Raw genomic sequence first — 24,734 nt, forward strand, 5'->3', positions numbered from 1 at the left:
GCACCCATTTTGAAGCTTGTTTGCTCTCGGACATGACAAATGAGACGGTGAAGATATGGTAAAACTTCGCTTCCGCTAACTCAGCATGAGCCATCTGCAGGCAACCCCCCCCCCCCCCCCCTCTCTTCCCATGGGCTTTTCACGAAACCAAAAAACATACGACACGTAGGGTGACATTATTGCTTTGGATTTTATACGGAACCTCACGGCAACAGCAAAAATGCACCCAGAGTGTCTACATAATTGCTATCACAATAAAACTAATCTCAAACTAGACAGGCATTGTAAAATAAGTTACATATGTGTAAATGAACTTGTGACCAGATTTTGGGCACCCAGAGTTTAATTTACTTATTATTGCAATACCAAAATGTTAACCAAGGCCAAAAGAACCAGATCAGCACAAGACATTCAATCAGACTGGCAGATGTGTTCTTTATTTGGCAATATTGCAGATGTCACAATCTTTTTCATAAACCTTAAGGCTGTCCAAGTCCTGAAGGTGTACAGGGGAAGCAGCACTTCTTTTACCCTTTCATATACCTAAACTTATAGTACTTCTAGCTTACCCTGCATAACATCTCACATATTGAAAAAAAGAAAAAAAAATGGCCTCGAGAAAAAAAAAATATTTGGCAGAATGAGACAGTAACAGAGCAACCATATTTCAGAGCATAATGAATGTTTGAGATAATTTATGTACTTTCAACAAGTACAACTTTGAACCAAACCAGGCTCTGAGAAGTAAGCAATGCTACTGGTACAGAAGTTACAGGAAAAATTGCCCTTGAGAAAGCACAATGACATTTTTGTCATCAGAAGAAAACCTAATACTGTACATTTCAGTAAACAAATAAAAGGACTTAGGAAAGCCACAGCTTCTCTCTGTGTGGGTGTGTATGTAAAATGGAACACAAATGTCTCCTGGTGTATATTTATACTGTGGCCGCTTTGGCGCAAATCAGTTGCAAGCTCAGCTTCTACAGTGGCAGTCGCCGTCGCAAGACAAATCTATCAGTCGATGCATGACATAGTAACTGCGAGAAAACACTTCTTGGAAAATAGATCACAGGGGTTTCAGAACAAAAACAAATAAATAACCTTTCTCACTGTACAAAAACAAATTGGCTAACAAAATGCACTTGGCTTAAGTAACTTCACTTGTTCTTGGCCAAAATATGTCATGCCTGCACATGCCTGCAAACAAACCACACAAGAGCTGTCTTTGTTTAGAGTTGTGTTTCATTTTTACAACCCATTAACATTCAGTCTTGGAGAATAGGAGGGCAAGAATAAAGAGATACGGCAGGTAGAAGCAAAGTAGAAAGAAAGAAACTTGGCAATCACTAGACTACTCAGTATAGTACAACATATTTACACTGAAACTAAGACATCACATATGGAGTGATTGGTGAACCACAAGAGTATGTCCCACTTGCTTCTTAGCCTATATGCTCTCACATATTCTCCATGTCTGCTTCTAAAAACATCAGTGATAGAAAAAAAAATTCTACCGACTATGCATCATCAGAGTAAAGTACTCAGGCATGGCCAAGAAGGCAATCCACATGTGAACACTTTGTAGAAAAACGAGACATCACACATACCTACACTCTAAACAGAATTGCAACTTGAGCACCACAGAATTAAAAAAAGCTGATATCACACAGATTTTGTCACTTCAGCATTACTGTCAATGTATGCCTCAAATGAAAAACTAAAAATAAATGTTTTAACCCAATCACAACACCCCTTACAGTCTCTTTACAAGTGAGATTCCCAATCTAACACTGAATGACAGAAACATGTCCCCCTACAGTGCTAAGGAGAGACAGCAACAAAAAGCTGCCTACAGCACGTCTTGAGATCAGCTATTTTTTCCAAATTCTGTCATGCTGAAGTCATCTAACAGTACTACTTGGCATGAACATCTTCTTCTATAAGGGCCCAAGCATGAACTACACTAAGATGACATTGCAGCCAAAGAACGCCGCTCATCCTCAGAAAGATCCAGCCCACTCTTTAAGGTACGGCGAACTGCACAAGGGGGGTGGGGGGAGAAAGGAGAAAATCACACTTTTATGCTCAATTTCTGTGCTTCTTATTAAGCCATCAGCATGAAGAACCTTTCAAAAAAAAAAGAGACTAAAATTTTCTATTCTCATAAAACCAACGGGGAAAAAAAGAAATGCAAACAGTTCAGCACCATACAGGATGTTGGACTCGCTCAGAGTGAGATACAAAAAAAAAACAGATGTTTAACATACTTTATAAGGGGAGTTCGTACAAGAAAAAAAAAAGATAAGAGCCCACATGCTTCCAAGTAAACTCATTGCACAGAATGAGGGTGCAACAGAAAACAGACAGATAGTTGTTACATCATAAAACACGTGACCCCTCAACAATGACAACAAAGCCATCGTTTGTTAGCAATGGCAAGGATGGTTTTTCGCAAGCTCCACATATGCTTGTGTTCCCTGTTTTGAGCGAGTGACTCTTATCTAGTGACACAAGAACCAATGGGCTTGCACCACTCTGGAGGGAAATAATATTCTGTGCAAAGAAGAAGCAAGCATAAGTAAACCTTTTCACTTTGCCTCTAGGAAAAGAAGTTGGTTTTCAAACAGAAAAACAATTTAAACCAGAGACCATATAGTATATAAGGCACATGTACTGTGAACAAAAAGCAAAATCAAACTGCTTGCACAGTTACAGCTGACTGATCTTTTCTGTATACACTAACTAGCCAAGATTTAGCAGATACAAGCACAACCTGGCATGAGAGTCACTAGCAGTGCTAAGATGCAAGAAATTGTCTTTAATGTGACAAAACTACCTGACGAGTTAGGAGTCACTACAAATACGTGCACGGAACAAGATACTACGAAACCCTGTTTCTGGTACTAAATGTGAGTGAATTAAGAATTTTGGGTACATTTGCAATTGCAATACTAATTATAGCAACCTTTACAAAATCTCCTTTAAGTGTTTATACCACTTCCTCATTTTCGAAACAGTGCTGTCCATCTGGCCTTCTACATTTAACTGCAGTCACACAAATGTGTTCTTCGAGCATGAGTTATCCTTCATAACATGTCAAAAGAATGCACCAAATCACTTGCATAAGATATGTAGGCGTTGTGTCATTGGCGATATGCTGTCCATGAGAAGCATAGCTGGAGCATGTTTCCACGACCTGAAACCCCAGGGCCTTTTTCTCGGAACGAGCGTGAAGCACTGGGACGCATCATCATCATCATCATCATCATCATCATCAGCCTGACTACGTCCACTGCAGGACAAAGGCCTCTCCCATGTTCCGCCAGTTAACCCGGTCCTGTGCTTGCTGCTGCCAATTTATACCCGCAAACTTCTTAATCTCATCTGCCCACCTAATCTTCTGTCTCCCCCTAACCCGCTTCCCTTCTCTGGGACGCAACAAAGGAATAAAAATGTGGCAACTTCGATGGTCCGTGAACCAACATCCCTACAGGCATTTCCTTCATGATGGCTTGTTTGGAGAGGTGGTGCAACGAACCACCCTCGCAGGTTGTGACTATACGATTAAGTCACTTTTCCTTTGCTGCCTTTCCAAGAAAAAACGGCAGAAAGCACTCATCCACTAACTTGCTCCGCGAAGGACCCCACTCCCCTTTCTTCAGTAAAACTGACCGGAGGAACATTGCGTCAACAAGTGCAATGACTATTCAACAACCATGTGTTATTGGCTGATGCCATGGTGGTGGGTGGTATCATGCGTGTGATTGATGTTTTAATCTAGAAGGAGTTGTCCGACAGCGCTTAAAATGATGCTGCAAAGTGCAGGATGTCACTCTGAACCATGGTTCATCCACCACGCTCGTGGTTTGTGGTACGCTATAATCTCTTATGCTGTTTTGATTGATCTATATGTGTGGTTTAACGTCCCAAAACCACCATAAGATTATAAAGACACCGTAGTGGAGGGCTCCGGAAATTTCGACCGCCTGGGGTACCTTAACGTGCACCCAAATATGAGCACCTCTTATACTGGTAATAATTGTAAATAGTGCCAGTAAACCTGTTCGTTTTCATTTCCCCAACTTGTCAGCATCGTTTCCTCCACCCGGAGTTGCTCCATGCTGCCACACGAGTCTGGGTCCGACACAACCCTGATGTCTCGGCAACCCACGTCAGCTGGGAATGCATCGAGTAGAACCCAGACTCGCAACAGTGTGCTTGCGGGCAGTCTTGTTTCTCACTTTGTATAGTATTGCAGACCCAAGTAAACCAAATACACTCTACTCAAGGGTGTAAAGCCATTACAACTAGCAAGCAAAAATACCTTTACTTTTTCACACATTGTCCAGATTTTTTTCTTCAAAATTTTTTACGTGATGTTCCCAGCATTTTCTCACTACAAAACTTGTGTAAATTAACAGTACACAGAATACTAGGGGATTTCCCAGTTTTATATGAAAAAAAATTTGTCGAGCAGCAGCAATTTCGCACACTTTTGTTTTTGAAGAGATAGAACTTCAAGTGTGCACTACTTACGTGACTTTCTATCACCGTAGCGAGCTTTCTTGCGAATGCGAGGCTCATTTCGTGCTGGCTGTGCTGTTGCTGTTTTGACAAGGCTCTCTAAGATCTCATCATCAGCATCAGTGAGGTTGTCATCCCTTGTTGGAGTACTGTGCCGACCAAGGGTCCCTCCAGGGCCTGCAGAACAGGAAGTGTCATTGTCTCGCTAAAACCTCCTTGCACAACCACTGATATTACAAAAACTCCTGAAAGCAAAATACTATTTAAAAAACAAAAGTAGGTACTTCAACTCGTCTATACTAACTTTATAAAATTGGCATGGTAATAAACCATGGGTTATCATGAACCACACTTTTATAAAGACTTCCACATGACCAAAAAATACCAGAACTAAAGCATGTATGACTATCGTCTAACACAAAATACACACCAGTGGTGGCAACTGAATAGAAAATAAAACCTATTCATTTTCCTTTGCTTTTTGTCATACTTACTATATCGGGAACACATTCTTGCAGAAAAGTTACAATGCAAACTGCATTAATATGTTACAGGTATCTGTGCTCCACAATGGTAATGTAATCACAAGATTAGGTATACCACATTATCCTGGAATTACATCTCAACACCTAACAGCATGTACAACCATAATCACAGCAACTCTTCAATGCATGGTCAATAATTACCTGCTCACACCACACATGTGCAGGCTCTAGATACCGGCTTGATTAGTATACAGGTATTGAGTGCATGCATATGTTTGACGTTTTCTTTTTAAGAGACAGGTGACCTTCTAAAATTATTTCCCAGGAGAGCTGCTAAAATTTCTTGAGAAGTTTACAAATACGAGTTGATATGAAAGTGCATACGAGGTGCCCTGCTCATAAGAGACATCTCATATAAAAGACACGAATTGCCATCCGGAGTATGAATCTTATAAAGGTGTTTAAGTGTATATAGCATCGTTTGTTGAAAGAATAAATTTTTAGATAACTTTGAGAACCTATTGTAAATTCCACGTCATGTGCTACGCTATAATATTTAGCTCATGTGCCTCGACTACCAACCGGCTGCATTTTCTGACCATGCTCAAAAAGTGTTGCACAGCCCCTTTAATAATTATCATCCTTACATGCACAGTATGTGTGAAGACCTTTGTAAAGGTAAATTCTTCCAGCTTTTTTTTGTTTTTGTTTTCTTGAAGCAAACATGAAGGGGGAAGCAAACATGGAGGGAGAAGTATTCTGTGTTCTTTTAGCATTCTCATTTTTTTGCCAACAAAAAACTGGATAGACATTAAATAGCCCTCCAATCAATTTTCCTTCCCTTTTGTCCCAAAATAACCTTAAAAAGTGCAATTTGTACTCCAAATTACCTCTGAAATGTAAAGCTATAATCATAAATAGAATATTTCATGAAGTTCAAATCTTGACAAGAGCTCCAAAACAGCATTCTGCGAAAGTGGAACCAGAGCCAGAGCTCATTTTCACGAACACATACTTTCTCTTGTTTTTCAGATTTTGTGGTCTGATTTACTATCAAAATGAGGTTGGCCCTTGGGGCTAGAGGAGAGAAGCATTGATCATTGGGGGCTACAGGGCAGCAACTTTCTTGCAATGGAAACACTGAGACCTCACGGCTTTCCTGGTTTCAGAGAACCTGGGCCTCAGAGTAGTTATTCTTTACTGAACGAAATACATTACAGCTTATCAAAACATTATCAAAACACTCTTTCCTGTTTGCAATTGTTATAGGATTGCATATTAACATTTTTGCTCAAGACATGTACCCAAGGAGAGCCGCTTACTTAAAGTTAAATACAGTGTAGACCATTTATAATGTAACAACTTATGGTGCAGAATCATTTACAATGCAGTCTTTTTCAACTGTCGTTTACCCTTCCATAAAACACTATGTATACGCCTACTGCTTATTGTGCAGTCCCCCAAGATGAAAGACCGGTTATAATGTGGTTGCCGGAAATTGTTTGTGACAAATTCGGTAGCGAGTGCTCTTCTGAAAGGAGGTGCACTGGGTGCGCCGCTGGGAGTGAATGATGAGGTCGTTACAGAGGAGGAGAGAACACGGAGTGAACAAACGAAGGCGGGAGGGAAGAAAAGGAAAATAAAAAAAATACCACAGGACACTGCAAGTGCTCGACGAGTAAGGGAAAAGGACGGTTGCCTCGGTGACGGATAAGCTTTTGCACCGGCGCCGACGCGGCTACAGCGTGCTGCATCCCTAGCATGGCTTCGGCTGCGCACCGCTCGTGGCACGTGGGATCCCATCGTTATCAACTGCATGCCCTTAACAGTTTCCTGTCGGGAAAGATGTCGTCGTTATCGAGCTTCGAACAAATATCACGTTTGCTTCCTTGTCCGTAAATTGAAAACCTATTGAATAGTAAAAGTGAAAGCTCGCGTCATAAAACCTGAGGTTTTATGACGCGAGCTTTCACTTTTACTTTTGCTGCCAGTGCACTCTCATATGTAAGCTTGCCCAGTTGTCGTCATTGCTGATCTACCAGCCACGAACGCGAACTTCGTATCATGCACGTTGTTCTTGGTTCACTACTAGTGCGATCTTTTTGACACCGAATCTTCGTGTTTTGGACAAACTTTCCACAACAACATACCAAACAGCAAGCCAGGCCTATTCGGCGTTGGTTGCACTTTGATCGGTAGCAGTCGCATGAATCTAAGTTGTGGTTTGGTGCGAATCAACGAAACTCTTTGCGGTGGCCCCGTTCGACGGGAAGAGATACATATCGTTAATGAAAATGAGGGCGGCACCTGTAGTGCTCGAACAGTGGTTTATGATTCGATTGTGATGTCTTAGATCGGGTGTGCGCCCATGAAATCGAATGGTTGGCATCGTTTAACGCGTCAAATTCTGAACGTGATTCAACAGAGTTTCTATGTAACGCGCATAATCATAATCGAGGTGGTCTTGTAGTCAGCGAATTTCCGCGATGGTGCTTTTATTTGTTAAACACCCCCCCCCCCCCCCCTCCTTCGCGTTCATTTCATTGGCAACGCGAGTATTTGGATGTTAAATTTTCTTAACATTCAAAAATTTAAAATTTACCAAGTATGCATCGCACGTTTCGATTTTCGGACACGCGAACTTGCATGTTCAACACGTTTTGCGCAAGTGCGGCCCTTGAAAAAGGTTGTTTTGGTTACAGTGCGGTACCGCTTATAGTAGTGCGGATATTCGCGACTCCCGCGACTTATGTTATAAGCGCTCTATACAGTAATTACATTATACCCATTATACCAAAACCTTCCACATGTTAGAGGCAACATCTAAATCAAATCAAGCACAAGACTAAAGTTCCATTTAAACATAAGTTTTTAATATTCTTGCAAGGTGCAGTAAGTTTTTATCCGTAATAAAAAAATTACATAGCAATGACACTGGGTTGCCAAAAACGCTGCAGAACAGTGCAATTAAATTACAACCAACCAACAATCCATCGATGACACCTTTACTTGCAAGTTTACAAAGTATATTAACAAGAGCAGATACAAACATGTGCTTTCCAATTTATAGGGCTTACCTTGCGGTATCCTTGGCCGAGCACGCATGCCAGGTACAGTTCCCCATTTCCCTCCTTTGGGTTCATCAACATCAGAGGTTCCATTTCCAAGAAGCTGCCTCAACTCTTGGTCAGCTTGCTGCTCTTTTGTCCTGAACTTGTCCATCTACAATAGTACATACAATAAATAGTAATATGTAGTATGAAAACTGAAAGCTTAAAGATCGTTTAAGTTATTAGAATGTTCTAAGTGACAGACTTTTTTTTCTTTTTCATAAAAACTAGTTCTCAGCTCAGTAATCACAGCAAAGGCTCTTTTGTGCCAGCGAACAAAATATATGATCATTCAATGTGGTCAAAATGTATGCTAATGAGTACAGCTTTATGAAACTCGGCCATATCACATTGACGGCACCTGGAAAACATATAATACCACGTGCCAGTGATGCAAGTCAGCTCAATATAGGGCACAGAGTACATGGTGCCATCAAAAGCAGAATCGGTCCTTCTTATTCAGCCCTATTCACCGACCTTTCAGGATCTACTTCATATAAATGAAGATAGTAAAAGCCACATTGACATTGCAGAATGTGCCACTTGAAATCCAGCTGCCCCAAAATTCATTAGATAATAATCAATTACTTGTGATACCTCAACAGTTTCTTTATGAAGCCTTATAGAGAAGAGAGATACCATAATAAAGTTATAACTACAATACAGTAGACTCTCGTTTATTCAAACTCAAAAGGACCTCTGAATTTTGTTTGAATTATCAGAAGTTCTCCGATAGATGACTCTCGGTGAGGTGACACCACACATTATGACTAGGCATTGATTTTATCACATTTAAAAATTGTGAAGTGTTTTTAAACCCTAACTGCATTCAATGAACAGAAAGCATAGGAGTAAGGTCTGCAAGTTTATTGGCCATTTACTGCTAATCAGACTTTTAATGAATTGCCAACTACTTCTTTGCTATAGGTATGTGCCTTCGACACAAAGCTCTCTATACCAGTTGAGAAGCATCACGGTTTATCATTCCTGTGCTTTGTTTCAAACATTTGTTTACTAGCAAAGCCTTTTACCTCGAAGGCCTGAGGTTCTTATTTTTCATTTTTAGACTGTTAAGATTAGTATATAATCATGCAAATTTTTAAATAGTAGTGGAAAAGAAACAGATATCTCCTGGTATGAGACTGCAAAAAGTATGAATTAACTGAATGATGGAGTTTGAATTAAGAGGCTTTTAAATACATTGAAAGAATAGAGAGGGCCTACCAAAAAATTTCTTTTATTTGAATTAACCAAAAGTATGAATTATCAGAGTTTGAATTATCGAGAGTCTACTGTATATGATAGTAGGAAATGTATATGAGGGTACAAAATAACATGTCTAGAAACTCCTCTGGCAGGAAATTAAAAAAAAAAGAATAGCCACATTGGTATGATAAGCAAAGACAAAATATAAGAGTACCAGAGGATTGAGTAATGACAACAGGTGTCCAACAAACACTGCTACCAAACCAAATTATACGGCACGTTGAACAAGAAGGTCAGTTGAACAAGAAGGTAAACAAACTGCACGAAAAACAAGATAATATACGTAATGCTGACTATATTACAACTTGAGGAATATAAGCTCCACCCATAGAATTGTGGTATGCCTGCTCTTCCCCTGTTAGACAGCAGTGCCAGATGGCTTCTCCGAGATTGAATAGTATTTGGTTTTCGTGTCCCTTTAATATATGATCGCGAATCTACAAGATTGAGACACTAAAGTAAATATCTTATCTAAAAACACCTAAGGTATATTTTCCAAAATAAAAAAATATATATATAATATTTTCCTGAGTGTGGACCAAAACACTGGCAAAGCAGTCAAAATTACATAGGAATGGAACATTGGAAAGACATTATTGGGTGCTTTACTGATGCCACTTGAAATATTAGTGGGGAATAACACACACAGCTACCACTGACATGAATGACACTGGTGCTTCAAGATTGCTTGATATTGTACAATTATTTGCACCAATAAGAAAGATAGCTGTTTTCTGCCAGCAGTGTACCACAAGTCAGTAATGACTGTGTACATGTTGGTTAAGAGGACAGAAAAAAAAATGAGACAGAGAGAAGGGAGAAGGTGAGCAATATCAGTGCTGTGGTAAACAAAAAAAATCTCATTAATGTTTTTATTTATGTTGGAGCTCCCTTGGAGAGCCAGTGACCTTGACAGGAAACTCGCAGTGACTAAAACATCTGAACAGATGCTGAACATAAGCAGGGTTCAAGACAGAATCGAACTAGGGTATTTTTATGACAGTCAGATACTATTTTGCCAGAGAGACATGCGAACACTTGAAACTGCTTTGTAAGAAACCCCTATACTGTCCTCATATTGAATGAGGAGTCATGTCAACCGATGTAATATTGCATGCCAGAAGGATAGAATCTAAATTTGTAGGTGCAATGTTTGGGAAGAAGTTAAAGGCAAGCAAAAGTCTGAACATCTTTGGAAAAGACATACAAAGATAAGTGCATGCATAGGCGCTCAACAGGTCCATTTATTGCAAAAGATATGGGCCCCTGCTTGTTGCAGCTCATTTGTCGTATATGAATGCAGCCAGGCTTTTGCCTTCTTGGGTAACAAAAGTATAACACCCGTCAATCTTTTGAAAAGACCCTGTAGCCCTTTTTTACGTGATCATAGAATCACCTCGTTATATGGGCTTCACTGCCTCGCAAATCATCCATCACAAGTTTTTCAAACCCACAAAGTATGGGTGTAGTTATTGCAAAAACAAACACATTTTCTCTCCTTTCATTACCTCAAGAGTGCTGGGAGGTACAAAGGGAGAGTTGTGAAGAGACCTCTGCTCCACCCAAAGGTTACATAACAATGCACCATGGCATTGAACATCTTCCGTACATTTTTCTATGACCGTATTGGCCGTTACTTATAGTTGATCTGTGTGCAGCCCTGTCATGTTTAAGTGCCCCATAGGCAGCTGTAGTACCTGCACAACATGGCACATGGCCTGCAAGGTCATCGCCCACTACCCTCCCTTCGTCCTTCATTTATTTCACCACGCTTGGAATGTCTTGGGGAAGTATTTTTGACACAAAATTGTGCATTGCCGACAGCATGGACTACAATATTATTTGGCTCACATGTTCACATGAGCTTTTCCAACAGGCTGGCAATGCTTGCTTTGGTGAAAAACTAGTTTTTCTGATGCTGTTTCAAAGAGAAAGACTCAAACTTTGCCAAAATATAATCTATTGCCACATAGACATCCCGAAAATATAATGTGATTGCATTATAGTGGGAGGTGTGACTACAATGTGCAATCATCTCACTTCAGTGATCATCTTTCCACGTGTCTTGTTTCTTTCACGGTGGTTTGCTTTCTTCTCAAACTGCTGCTGGACGCGTTCTCTAGTCGTACGATACTCCAGTGCAAATTCACTGATGACTTTGCATACTTGCTGTGCTTTGGTTTCTCTAATTGAGTGTGGTGGGCATCCCAGATACACCAGCAACTTGTGAAACCTGAAGGGGAAAAAAATAAATAAATAAGTTTTACTTTCTGAGTGTTGTCCTAAATGCACTAAGATTGCACAGGTAAAAACATCCTTCCTGAGAAGAGTCAATACATCATAGTGAGGGAAAAAAAGTCAGCCTGCATGTCTAGAAATCATTAACGAAAAAAAAAAAAGAGTGCAATCGAGTGGAAGACATCTGTGAGGAACAGACAGTTGGGTGTTATCAATATACCATTTTCATAACTATAAAGCTAGCTTTTCTGCAATGCTGTTTTTACACCTAATGATGCCTTGGCACAAATTGCATACTGTATGTTCAAGAGCCGTTTGCTAGTGCTATGGCTCGAGAATGTAGATTCAGCTCTCTTGAAATAAACGCACACATAACAGACATACCCAAGTACATGCAACTAGCACCTCATGTTCACTTGAAGCACGACACATCCTGCCATTGTTGCGCAAATATTCAGCACAGGGAAAGCACTCTTGCGTAGTATTACAAAAAGGTCTATTAACACTTTCAGAATGAGCACAGGTAAGACAAATAGGTTATTTTATGTATTACTCTGTTTGGACTTTTGACACGACATTTGCAATTGTCTTCAATTAGATGCCTAGTTTCACTTTTTTTTTTTCTAAAGTGACTGTATTGGAAATCTGTCATGACTAAAGATGTGTCCACTTGACAAGCAGTATCCCAAAGCTATCAGTCATATTTTGTTTGTTTGTTTGTTTGTCCTCAAGGTCTGAAGAGGGCCTATAATCGTATGTATAATATCGGCAAAATATCAGCATGTTAAAGGGCCAGTCAACAGGCTCTGACTTTTTTTTTACACCGCCCAAACAAGCTCGACAATTCGTAGAATACACTGCAGCGATCACGTTTTCTGAAGATGACAGAGCTGCGCGCAAAGCCTATATTTCGAAAAACAATTCCCACACTCCTTTCCTATGCCTTACCAATGCTCCTTCCACATGCAGTGACGCCAACTCGGGGATCGGCTACGTGACGCAGCACACAGCTTGTCAATTCGTCTAAACTAGGTCTCAACAAATAGTAGTGAAGTCAACGACAGTTCCCATTTCAACCCACGGCTACGACAGAGCTATTCAATCATATGAGTTGCGAAACTCCTCATAGGCTCTATGTATCGAAATATGGACACGTCACTGGCCCAGTTTTTGGGAGCGAGTAGATTGTCACGCCACCTGTTGATGAGCACACCCATTATCAAACACATTATTTTTGTTTTGTGTTGCAGCTCTCAGATGGTGCGACAGTCCGCTCCTGAAAAATCGGGCCAATTTCATATCCGGGTTTTGAAATGCAGTTTTGCTGCAAATCGTTGGCAGCTGCGAATCGACTGACTGGGCTGCAGAGAAGCATCAGCGCCCAGTAAACAGTAAACAACCAGGCATCGCAGCAAGCGGAAGTGCATTGCAACTGATCGAGTTCACCGATGATGTCAATTTCTGATGCCTTGTTACATTGCCGAAGTGGGCGGAGTCACAACAACGGGCTACGCCTTCCCCAGCCTCTGAAAAAGAAGGGTGGCGAGACTGGACGAAAATTTGAAACCATCTTAAAGCGATATTCTAACCCCGGTAACTTCCTTAATATAGCCCCGCCACGGTGGTCTAGTGGCTAATGTACTCGTCTGCTGACCCGCAGCTCGCGGGATCGAATCCCGGCTGCGGCGGCTGCATTTCGGACGGAGGCGGAAATGCTGTAGGCCTGTGTGCTCACATTTGGGTGCATGTTAAAGAACCCCAGGTGGTTAAAAACTTCCGGAGCCCTCCACTATGGCATCTCACATATTCATATGATGGTCTTGGGATGTTAAACCCCACATATAAATCAATCAACTTCCTTAATATAGCACGTATTTGTAAAATTCTTGCGGCAGCATGTTCACAAAGTAACAGTGCACATATTTTTCTTTATAAGAGTTTTTGGATCTTGGAGTTATTTACTGGCTCTTTAAATACTACAAAATATGTAAAACTTGAATTAACGAATGAATGAATGAATTAATCTTCATTTCCCATTGAGCAATTGAGCAGTGGAGGAGGGCGTCAAAAAAACTATGGAAAGACGGCTTGGGAACTCTCACCCTTCGACTTGTTCATAAAATAGGAGAGAAAGATAGAGAGAGCAGAGCGAAATGAAGTTCAGGCATAACAGCATATGCAATAAAGTACCATCAGGTTTATCTTTTTTTAGCTTTGTCTACACAGCTTATAAAATATGAACCCCAGTCGACAGTTTATGGAAGAAAACAAAAGCACAACTGAATGCGTTCGTGTTTCAGGAAACTTGTCTCATAACAATGGCCTCGGCACTGTAATGTACGTGTAAGGAAAACTAAACAAAAGTCGTGGGGTGCATCGTGCCCAGAAATTTTGTGATAGAGGCATCAGCTTTGTCGAAAATATATTGCAAAAGCCAACCAGTCAACTTGATATTTCATATAACCATCTCATTCTTCTTTACCAGCTTTTCCGAGCTTTTCATCACACATCGTGGCATCAACAGGATGATGCATGCGACATAAACAGGATACAAGCTGCCAATACATACTTTGCATGTAGTCACACACCCAACCAGACAATCAGTATTGATACCGCTAGACCTTGCAAAGATGTGGCAAGGAGATAGCACCAGTAGGGAAAGAAACAATGGCAACAAAGAAACTGCTGTTTAACCTTCAAGCTCCCAGAGGTTTAATTAACGCCCTTAACTAAACATGCACTATTAATATGAACTTGATGCATTCTGTAGGTTCTAGATCTCTGCAATATCCCAAGAGGCCTGCCACATGTACGCACACACATGTCAGACTGCGCTTTTACTTCTTTCTAGCGCTTCACATTCCCCCATGCACTATCAGAAGTACAAAGCAGCGCACGTTTACATTCAAATTACTGTTATAGTGGTGTGTTGATGCATAGCACAACTGCATCATTTGAAGCAAACAGACCGTGCTGCAGCAACAAGGGCTGTAGAGAGCATTTTTTTTTTCAAGGATGGATTAGAGAGGATAGGATGGGTGCCATTTTAGAAGGTTTGTACCACCTTATTTTTGTGTGAAGAAAAGTGTATATTTAAGGGCTCGTTTTCTTTGTTAGACAATATTAATGAGAACTAATAGACAATAATGCCAGGGAAAGTATAAGGGAAGTTATAAGAAGTAGCTGTAATGTATATGTAGAAAGAAAAGTGAGCAAAAATATAACTTGCCACCGGCAGGATCTGAACCTGCGACCTTCAAATAATGTGTCCAATGCTCTAGCACTGTGCTACAGTGGCGGTTATTCCCGCACTCACTATATAGGGTATATATGTAGATTAAGCGTGGGAGCCTCAGTCAGCACCACCAGTTGCCCTCATGATGAGTGTGGAACACTCTTGACTGTTTGGCGTCACGTAGTATGTGATCTTATTATAAGATGGCAGGTAACCAATTATACCTCGCATATCACCTCAATGCATAAGGTCCGCCAGAACGAGACCCCCGCTATGAATGAAAGAAAGTGTATATTTAAGGGCTCATTGTAATATAAAAATAGGCCATTATAAACCTTCCTTTTATAAAGTGTAAATCAAGCACAACTCTTATATATAATAACTAGACAATACTTTTAAATTACTAGTTTTAAATTAGTTTTGAACAATTTTCATGACTGGTGGTGATTGTGAACATGTGCAAATGTTTTAGTATATCATCTTAAAAGTTAAAGAATGAGAAAAATTCATGAAGAATGAGGGGGTCCTGACCCCTTTTAAGGGGTCAGGACACCTTAAAACCAACCCCTAGTTGAAGCCCTGATAGCCAGCGTGGTGCTTTACATGTTTACCCACATGAGGCATTAATGAAAAATGTAGGTCAAGCTCCTTGCATTGTTCCTTCCTAGTGAGTGCACTAGGGAAAGACAACGGTATTTGGTCATTGCATAAAGAGGTATCTTGTTACCAGAAGGGATAAGAGCAGCACGATTGTTGACCTCTTACCTGTTATGAACACGCCGATGAATGATGCCTAGAATGACTATCCTTTCAGCACAATCATTGAGAAATTCAGAGAGTCTGGAAAAAAATTAATTACTCAGCTGAGTTGGCCACAATGCTTGAAAAAATGAATTTTATATTTTTTTTTAATTGTGCAGGAACACAGGTGCCTTCAATCAAACCAAGATCAAAACAATAAGTACTGGGACATGCATAACTTCCAAAATCTTAGAAAAAAAAATTATGTACTTACTGCCGCACTGGTCTTGCTAAAAGTTAGCACAAAGTTTTGCATTTTATTGTCCCTACTGGTGGCGAGGATGCATGACATGATACTGCTTATGAATATATTTTTTTATTTGCTTTCTCTTTTCAAAGTCTTAATACATTACAGCCATGTTTGTCATTGATATATAATTTTGTACAGTATACTTGCGAATTTTGTATGCTTTAGCTTCTTATGTCAAATTTGTTAAAAAATTAAGCTTTGATTAAGCAGGAAAAGTGCTTATGATTTACCAATGTTGAACATGGCAATATGCTTGGTGTACACACTTACATAGGACACTGATGTCATCTTATGTGAAAATGTTTAAGAAAAGCAATAATAATAATAATAATAATAATAATAATAATAATAATAATAATAATAATAATAATAAAGGCCTACTTTATCTTGAAAAAGTAAGCCCCTGACAAGAGATTTCGGTTTGTGGTGGCAGTAGTAAACTCACTTGGCTTTCATGGCTGATCCATCATGCTTGGCAATAACTTTCAGGTGCTCCCATGATGCCTTGCAATCACTTTCCATCTTGCTCAAATTTTTTGCAACCTCATCATAGTCAACCTGAATTCAAGCAACACCAGAAATCATACAATATATAAATTAAGTGATGTAAAATGTTCGTTAGTAAGAGGCTGTTAATTTTTCCACTATTAATAAATTTTTCAATATAAACTTTACAGTCATCCTCAACTCAGCATTTAATTTACAGCCTCAAACTCCTACAACCGTAGCACTTGTGGCACAACTGTAGTAAACTTTCCTCTATGTGCACAAGTTAAAAAAATGTATACACATTGTTACGTTTGGCCCGGCAGTTCGTCTTAGCAAACGCCATTGTGCGTGAGCAGACCTGTGAGATGGCTTTCTCCCCGATATCGACGCCCGGTTAGAAGCGAAAAGCACGAAACTGTCCTCCAGGTGGGCCTGGCAGTTTGCTGTGGTCAGGTTACGTGGAACTCGACGGAAGCTTTGCGAACATCCCTTTCTTGAATCGGGTTTGAACAGCGTGAGACGGCACCACTGTGGCAGCTCTTATAGAGTCTACCTCTCGACTTGGCTATTGCCGCCTAGTACGCGAAGTCGCCACAAAAGGGCCGACAGTTTAAAAGCGTGGGAAGGCATCACTGTGGCCGTCCTCAGGAAACGAGCACCTGGACAGCTATGTTCATGAAAGTTCCAGAACACAGCAGAACACAGCCTTGAACCACTGCTGACGTTCAGCAGTGGTTCAACGTGTCAGCATCTTTGTGTGGTGCGCTCGTGATAACCATTGGACATTTTCACCCACGTTCTTCTCACGAGTGCCCCAATTTCTGCACCCTTTTTGATGGGTGGACCACTGAGACTTCGTCACCTGATTTGTGGCAAGAGTGGTCACCGACTTCTTCGGACCTCCATGTAAGGAGACAACGGGCTATAAAAGCCGAAGATTTTTGTAAATAATTGAGAAATCTCAGCTGAATCTTTGTACATAGCTGGATCTCTACTGAATCTTTGTACAGTCCCATCTTTCAGCTATCATGTAAAGAAACCTTTGTTCTATCTCTATTAATGTGCCCACTCACTGGCGAAGATCGGCTATGCGAACGACGACGGGAAGCCAGCTACCCTAGAGAAGCCCGTCGTGCCTTCATCAACCTCGAGCCCTTGACAACTGGTGGCAGTGGTGGGATGCTGCCATCGACCTCGAGCCCGTTACAACATACATTACGTAGTCAAAATTTCCCATTTTTATTGTTGAAAAATTTGGCTACCTCAATTTAGCGCTTATCAAAGTTTCTTTTTTCTCCGCAGAACAAACTTATGCATATGGGAAGCATGCTGTCCTTGTTGCTGTTTTTTTGTCATTATTTTGTAACATAAGAACATAAGGGCATACTAGTCTAAAATACTGATACTATTTAAAAGAAATTTGTCACAAACGTCAAAAGTATTTCCCATTGAGGTTATCTGCAATGGCTATTGTTTCCATTTTTTTAATAAGTGTTACATTATGTATCATTGATATGAGGTATCTTCGTGGTAAGCAATTAGAAGAACATGCAAAACCCCTTCAAATGCAATATGAGGATAAATATAATCTTTTGCCCTACCCTGCACAGTCATCACCAAAAGAAAACACTAGCTCTGCCTAATCCTTACTTCAACCACAACTAATTCATATGTACAGCATGGTCCAATGTGAATATAATCTGTACGGATAATTCTTTATGCACATACATATAGCATGAATATAAGATATTACAGCGAAGGCTGTTATGAGATCACAACTCGGGTCACGCGTGGTGCCGTAGTTGTCCACCGCCCCCGGTGTCTGTAAGCACTTCGCACGAAATAAAAAAAACCTAGCACCAAGGACACAGAGGGGCTCGAACAGGGGTCCGCTACGTGCCAGCCCAGTATTTCACCACTGAGCCACGCCGGTACTTGGGACTTGCTCGCAAACTTGCCTTAGGCAGGCTTGATGTTGGCAAAAAAAAATCGGGTTATTATGAGTAATAAAGTCTTTTAAAATCGCATGGACCAACCAGGCATCACACAATGTGAATAGCATAACCAGTGGGTCGTCCAGTGCTCCAACCGATTACAAAAGCTTAATCTTGATCACCTATCAACTGCGGTGCATAACGACTTAAGACATAATTCCTCATCGCCGTCAGTCATTACATGAACAATTTACACAAAATTACTTGCAAGTGTTTAGCAGATACCACATTTCTCAGAAGAATGACGAAGGATAGCATAGCGAATGCCGGCCCACTACCTAGAAATTATCATCATTACTAATGCTGTAGTGGGTACCCAGCAAGTTTGCTTGCAGCAGTTACCCAATAAGTATTTAGAAAAGGCTCTGAAAGGCTGCTCTTCTAGCTTTTGCTGTGACTGTGCTGCGCCTCCCGTGCAGGCCTGGTGTTTTTTTTTTTTTTTTTTTCATAATTCAACACAGTAGAAGAGAGCAATAATAACAACTATAAACAGTTCATTAAATGTGAGTCCATTAAACTTATGAAGAGTGCTCAATGCACGTCTTTGATTATAAGGATATGGCCATGATCCAAGCAATTTTCTAAGTGTAAGTGGTCATCTGTCAAGGCTGTTCAGTCTACGTGCCCTCACTCCTTCCACTCAAACTTTAAAAGTGGTGAAAATGATGCTATATTTAGAAAGCAAATAGTAACAAAATTACTGCTGCTAAGATAAGTAGTAGTTCTGTATGGCAAAAGGTAAAGTTTCCATGGCTAGCTCTTATGTTGGAATGGCGCTAGCTGTTACTGCCAGATTGACTGTCTTACCGCAGCGATCACTCATGAAAGTAAAAAAAAGTCTAATGAACATTTCATCATTCAAGCAATATGGTCTGGACAGAAAACTTTGCTTTCTGAAATAGTGCTCCCTCTGGTCACAACTGCAGCCTTTGTTCCTCGTATTCAACAGTTATGGAGTTGGCCTACTCAGCAGCAAGCTGTGGAAACACAACCCTTATGTGGCGCTGACTGACGCTTCAATGCAGAAATTTGCTGGGCTCTGAGATTTTTTTTTTCCACGCTCAGTGCTAGCAATACTTCAATCTTGGGAGTGCATAACTTCAATAATGCTAATGGTGATTCTTCGAGAGAAAAAGGAACAGAGAAAGAGGAAAAAAAGGCCATTGTGTAAGAGAAAAAGTATGTCTCGTGGCATGAATGTGGGGATGTAGGGCATGTGACCCAGATCTAAACACTTGGACATGGCTGCGGACAATGAACATTTGGAGAATACCTATGGGAATACAGTGTTAGCAGACTCTTTTTATGCGCAATGGTCATTTTTTTTAATGAATGTTTAAGTGTTTGAATGTTTACTAATGCATGTACAGTGCTTATTCAACTATGCATAAACATTATGATTTAACATTATGCTTTGGACAAGAATAAATAAAATAAGAAATGTAAAACTCAGTACTAAATTTTTAAATAAGAAAAAGAGGCACACTGTCTTGGAAAAAGACTTAAAGAACCTCTGACAATGAAAGTTTTGTTTGAGACTTTTATACAGTAATTTGTATCTTTGTATCTTGGTATGCCGAAATTTATTCGTAAGCTCTTTAACACATCGTACAATTAATGCAAGAATTGCTTATGCATCAGTTCGAAACAACCACCTAAATACCATAAGAAACTAGCACCCAACAACCGATCAGCGCCCGAGACAACGTGTGCTCAAGCTTTAGTGATGCTGAATGCGCTGTTTTCAAATAAGGGGACCTGCAAGCAGTGAAGAACGAAGCGATGTGGGTGCTTCGAGTATGTCCCCTTTAAAAAAAATAAAAGCATTCTGTGCGTAAGCAGCCAAAACCACCTCAAGAGCAGTCCGACAACAGAGAAGGAGGGGTGACGAACAATAGTCCTCAGTGGGCGCCAATAGCGAATGCCGACAACACTTGCTTGACCGCTGCAACATCATAAGGGAGCCTCTGTCTATGTCAAATCATAGAAAATGTTGATTGAACCTGAACACTCAGATGAGCTCTCACCTTTACTTTAAAACCAAATTAAAATATATTATAAGCAACACTCATCACTAATATCAGTCAGATGTGCCCCAGCATGCAGGACTCTCAAACAGCACAAGCATTTTGAGTTTTCAAATTTAGTGCCAGAGTTCCTTTAAAGAAGGTCATAGAGCCTATTCCTTCAATACAACTTCAAGAGAACAACCTTCTTGACTCACTTTAGAACTCCTCGTGACAGCTCCAATCTCAGAATAGAGGTCAGTGGTGTCGGGGTGCTTTTCCATGACCATATGGCACAAATGATGCAACAATGAGTGCTTGTGAACAGTGTCTTTTACTTCAGGAACTTTGGCCAGGTAGTCAATCTGAAAGCCCTTCACCTGAAATAAGCATGATTCAGTTTATTCTGAAATGCTGTGAAATAACGGGATCACAAGCAACTGAATTATACAAATGTATCACCGAGCCACTCGATAAGTCATTAGACTATTACATAACATACAGAGTTCCCTCAGAGCAGATATACGACTACAAAGGTAGCCCGATACCTGAATGGTTAAAGAAACATTCTTTTTGGTCTAATGATTAGATTAGCCATGACAAACATGAATCCATAAAATAAAACAAAATTGAAAAAGTGGCCTAGTGCTTGAAATATTTTAAAACAACAGAAACATGAATGCCACCACCGATGATAATAATTATGATGATAAGAACAATAATTATTTGTAAGTAAAAAAAATGGGCATGTGATACACATGTGCCAAAGGTCACCACAGCAATGGGAACTACATACCTGCCAAGTTCAAGGATTCTGAACTCGGCAGATTTCCGCAAGGGCAAGGGGGGGGGGGGGGGGGTAGACGCGCCGAATTAATTTTCAAAAAAGGAGAGGGGGGTAGATAGGGTCCCAATCGCAAGCGCCAACATCGGCGTTGCGGTCTTATGATGGCTTGGAGTGGCCAAATACATGAGGTAGGTTTCCCACTTAGGTGAGTTTCTCACAGGAGAGCGCAAATACTCACAAAATTTCGCGTCATCAAAACAAATAGAAAAATTTAGTTCCGTCAAAACAACTCGCGTTCGACCTCCTGGGACACATGTGAACGAACGAGACCGGCACAGCTAGCTGCCGCGAAAGCGCGGGTCAAAGCTTTGGCTTTGCTCCCTGCTAGATTCTTTGGACAGAAACGCCAAAATGCTTCGAGCCTTTTTTTAATGTCTTTACTTACTTTAATCTACCGCTGCGTTAGCCACGTGCCCTCGGAGCTCGTAGATCCCTACCGCGTCGCCGCAGTTTTGTGCGCGGCGGTTGCGGCAAACTGTAGTTCTGTTTTCAATCCGCGTGCGTGGATGCGTACATGCCATCAAAACTAAGTCGTCTTATGTTATCTATGATAGCATCTGCCGCAGTAATGTCCACAAGTTTGTGGAAAGCAGTGTTGCTATGACTGATCGAGTGTTGGACGTGCGCAGTCTTTCAAAGTTCTCTCAGTAATATTGTCGCCATACATGATCGTGTCAAGAACGACCGCGGTTTCGTCCACAGCAATTGTGGCCAGAACTACATGCACTGTAGAAGACCATGCGTGCGCTGGTCACACGCGTACTTTTGAAGCTTTGAGCATACTGCTCTTGATCAGCCTTCGTTCGACAGTTTCGGTAGTAACGTTCACTTCACACGCCGCAATCAGCAAAAGTGTTCAGAAAAGCGTTAGAATTTTGGCCCAATGGACACAGTGAAATTTGGCTGGGGAAATTCATGAATTCGTATCTGTCGCAGTTTCGCATCACTGAGACTACTGTACATTTAGGTGAACGCCTCCTAAACTAATTTATAATGAAATGCGGTGGGTTGGCAAAAAGCCTGGAGTGGACTGACCTGTATTTTTGTCAATGCGGCCAGATGATGTACAGAAATTTCTATTTACGGGAGATTTTCATGACAACCGTACAAACGGAAGAAATGGTCAAAATCCGGGAGTCTCCCAGACAATCCGGGAGACTTAGCAGGTATGAAACTATAGTGAGGACAATTTACATTATTGCTATCCTTTATTTCTTACATGTCAACAGCAATCATTTGAAAAGTTTAAAGGGACACTGAAGGCAAATAAGAATTTATATGAGAGCAAAAGATCAATGTTTGGGAATGTCTAAAACAACAACATCATCAACAATGGTGCGCTACTAATCAAGGAATTAAGATAAATATACGACATCACATGCACCCCGAGTGGGGCATTTTTGAAATGATCCCAATGACACGAGAGTGTCCGACTACAATTACTCACTGGTAATAAAACCAACCGCAGTCAGAAAAGAACCTTCCGTGCACTACAACATATAATAAAATGCACCTTGTCTGCTTCTATTTAATTAATAGAAAAAAAAACGCCTGGCGTTGCTTTGAGAAATGGCGCGAGTGGTTCAAAAGTTATTTTTGCCTGGTTAGGCTGAATAGGTGGTGCCATCTAGCAGGGCTCAATTAGGTCAAGCAAGCTGAAAATTGTTCAATGGCCATTGTTGCTGCTGAGGTTCCCGTTACCTTGAAACGTTGGACACGGCAACAGCGACGTCAGAAAGACCACTTTCAGATGGATAACTTGAAGTGTGCCAACATGATACGGACCACTAAAATGTGATTTTACTATATAATATAAGCACTTCCTTGGCACAAAAGTAGCACTACGCAGTTTCTGGGCCGCTATTTCAACAATCAACGTGGACTTAATATTTGTGCTTATGGTCCCTTTGATCTTTAAAACTGCAATGGTTTGATTTTCTCATTTGAAGGAATACTGAACAAAAATATAAAAAAAATGACCAAAGCATCAAAGTTCTACTCTGAAGATGAAATTGCTCTGATAAACATTGCTTATTTATCATATTTTTAAACAGATGGCTCTGAAGATGAAATTGCTCTGATAAACATTGCTTATTTATCATATTTTTAAACAGATGGCTGTATTTTTGGAGCACAGTGGCCACGTAGTGGCTGCGAGCCAGCACATGTGAAGCTGCGCATTAACAGTCATGACAGTCAAACATACCAGCACCAGAAGTAGTAGCAGCAGCAGAGACGGCCGGCCAGTGTGTGCCTTCCAATCCACTACTTTCTTCTCACCACCTCTCCTTTAAAAACCCCTTTCTTCTTACACAAACATGCCCGCTTGGTTCTAAAGACCCTAGCACTGCTTTATACTGTTGAACCAGAGTGGGACGAGATGCGAGCAATGGCTGGCAATGGCAACGGGTAAGCAATTATGCAGGGAGCCCAATTAACGCACAAGTCACCTCTTCTAGTTCATGGAACAGCTGCTAGACTTGGCAGTTTGTGAAAAGCACATTGAATTTATTATTTGACGAGAGTTTCTTCCTGCAGATGAGGTCATGTAAACTGATTTCAACATCCAAGCTTTCAATCAAGCTGAAAATCTTGGTGTCATTGTTTCATTCAGTATCCCTCTTTAATGACAATTTCCAACATCATGGAATACACCATTTCAAAATGTGATATATGCCAGAAGCCAAGTTTCATATTACCTCCAGTTTTACAATCAGAACTGTGCAAAATGGCACGAAGATAACAAATATAAGAGAATATTTTTTTAAAAGTTTTTAGCTATACAAGAAATGGCCATACGATAAACCAGACATATATTCTTTGTTGGAATAAGAAAAGAATGGCAATGCTTTCTGAGCAAGTTATAAGAAACTTGCTGACAATTACAATGCTGCGTAATGTAATACTTGAGCACAGCAGTCTTGGTAATATAATAATAATTGTTGGAATTTTACATCCCAAAACCGCAATATGATTATTAGAGATGCACACTGTAGTAGATGGCTCCAGAAATTTTTTACTTTTTGGTGTTCATTAAGGTGCGCCTATATATAGGCACACGTGCCTCCACTATTTCGCATCCATCAAAATGCACCGCTGCAGCAAAGATTCAATCCCGGGTCCTGCGGATTACCAGTCAGCCACCATAACCACTAGACCACCACGTCAAGCAGTAGTTTTGGCATTATAATTTTGCACTGAATTAGATGAAAAGTGCAGGTAAGATGTACAAGTACATCTTCGAGGTGGCAACAACCTGTTTCGGCAGTGTGAACAGCACAGTTCTTCCAGCGGTGGTGCTTAGCTACTGCTTTGCTGGTGCAAACCTCTGAATTCCTGTGTCGACATCACTGAGTCTTTGCTGGGGCAGCTTGTCTATTGCAGATGAGACCACTGCTGTTAAATGCTGCTGCATTCATTCTTCACTACCTGCACTCCCTCTCTTTCATGCTCCCCAGTGCCATTGTTCACTAGGTTATGTGTATGACA

General features: G+C 40.7%; 1 protein-coding gene across 1 annotated transcript in view; it reads right to left on the reverse strand.

Annotated features, from left to right (window-relative positions):
• Window positions 1-415: 415 nt before the first annotated feature.
• LOC119177032 (uncharacterized) overlaps window positions 416-24,734 on the reverse strand; it is a 220,303-nt gene continuing 195,984 nt past the window's right edge. Inside the window, exons 23-29 of the mRNA XM_075878002.1 lie at window positions 20,617-20,778; window positions 16,355-16,467; window positions 15,624-15,698; window positions 11,426-11,618; window positions 8,087-8,231; window positions 4,537-4,701; window positions 416-2,037 (exon numbers count right to left, since the gene is read on the reverse strand). Of these exons, the coding sequence (XP_075734117.1) occupies window positions 1,964-2,037; window positions 4,537-4,701; window positions 8,087-8,231; window positions 11,426-11,618; window positions 15,624-15,698; window positions 16,355-16,467; window positions 20,617-20,778 (927 nt within the window). The 3' untranslated portion in view covers window positions 416-1,963. The remainder of the gene's footprint in view (window positions 2,038-4,536; window positions 4,702-8,086; window positions 8,232-11,425; window positions 11,619-15,623; window positions 15,699-16,354; window positions 16,468-20,616; window positions 20,779-24,734) is intronic.

The sequence above is a fragment of the Rhipicephalus microplus genome, chromosome X, assembly GCF_043290135.1.
Source record: "Rhipicephalus microplus isolate Deutch F79 chromosome X, USDA_Rmic, whole genome shotgun sequence".
NCBI lineage: Eukaryota > Metazoa > Arthropoda > Arachnida > Ixodida > Ixodidae > Rhipicephalus > Rhipicephalus microplus.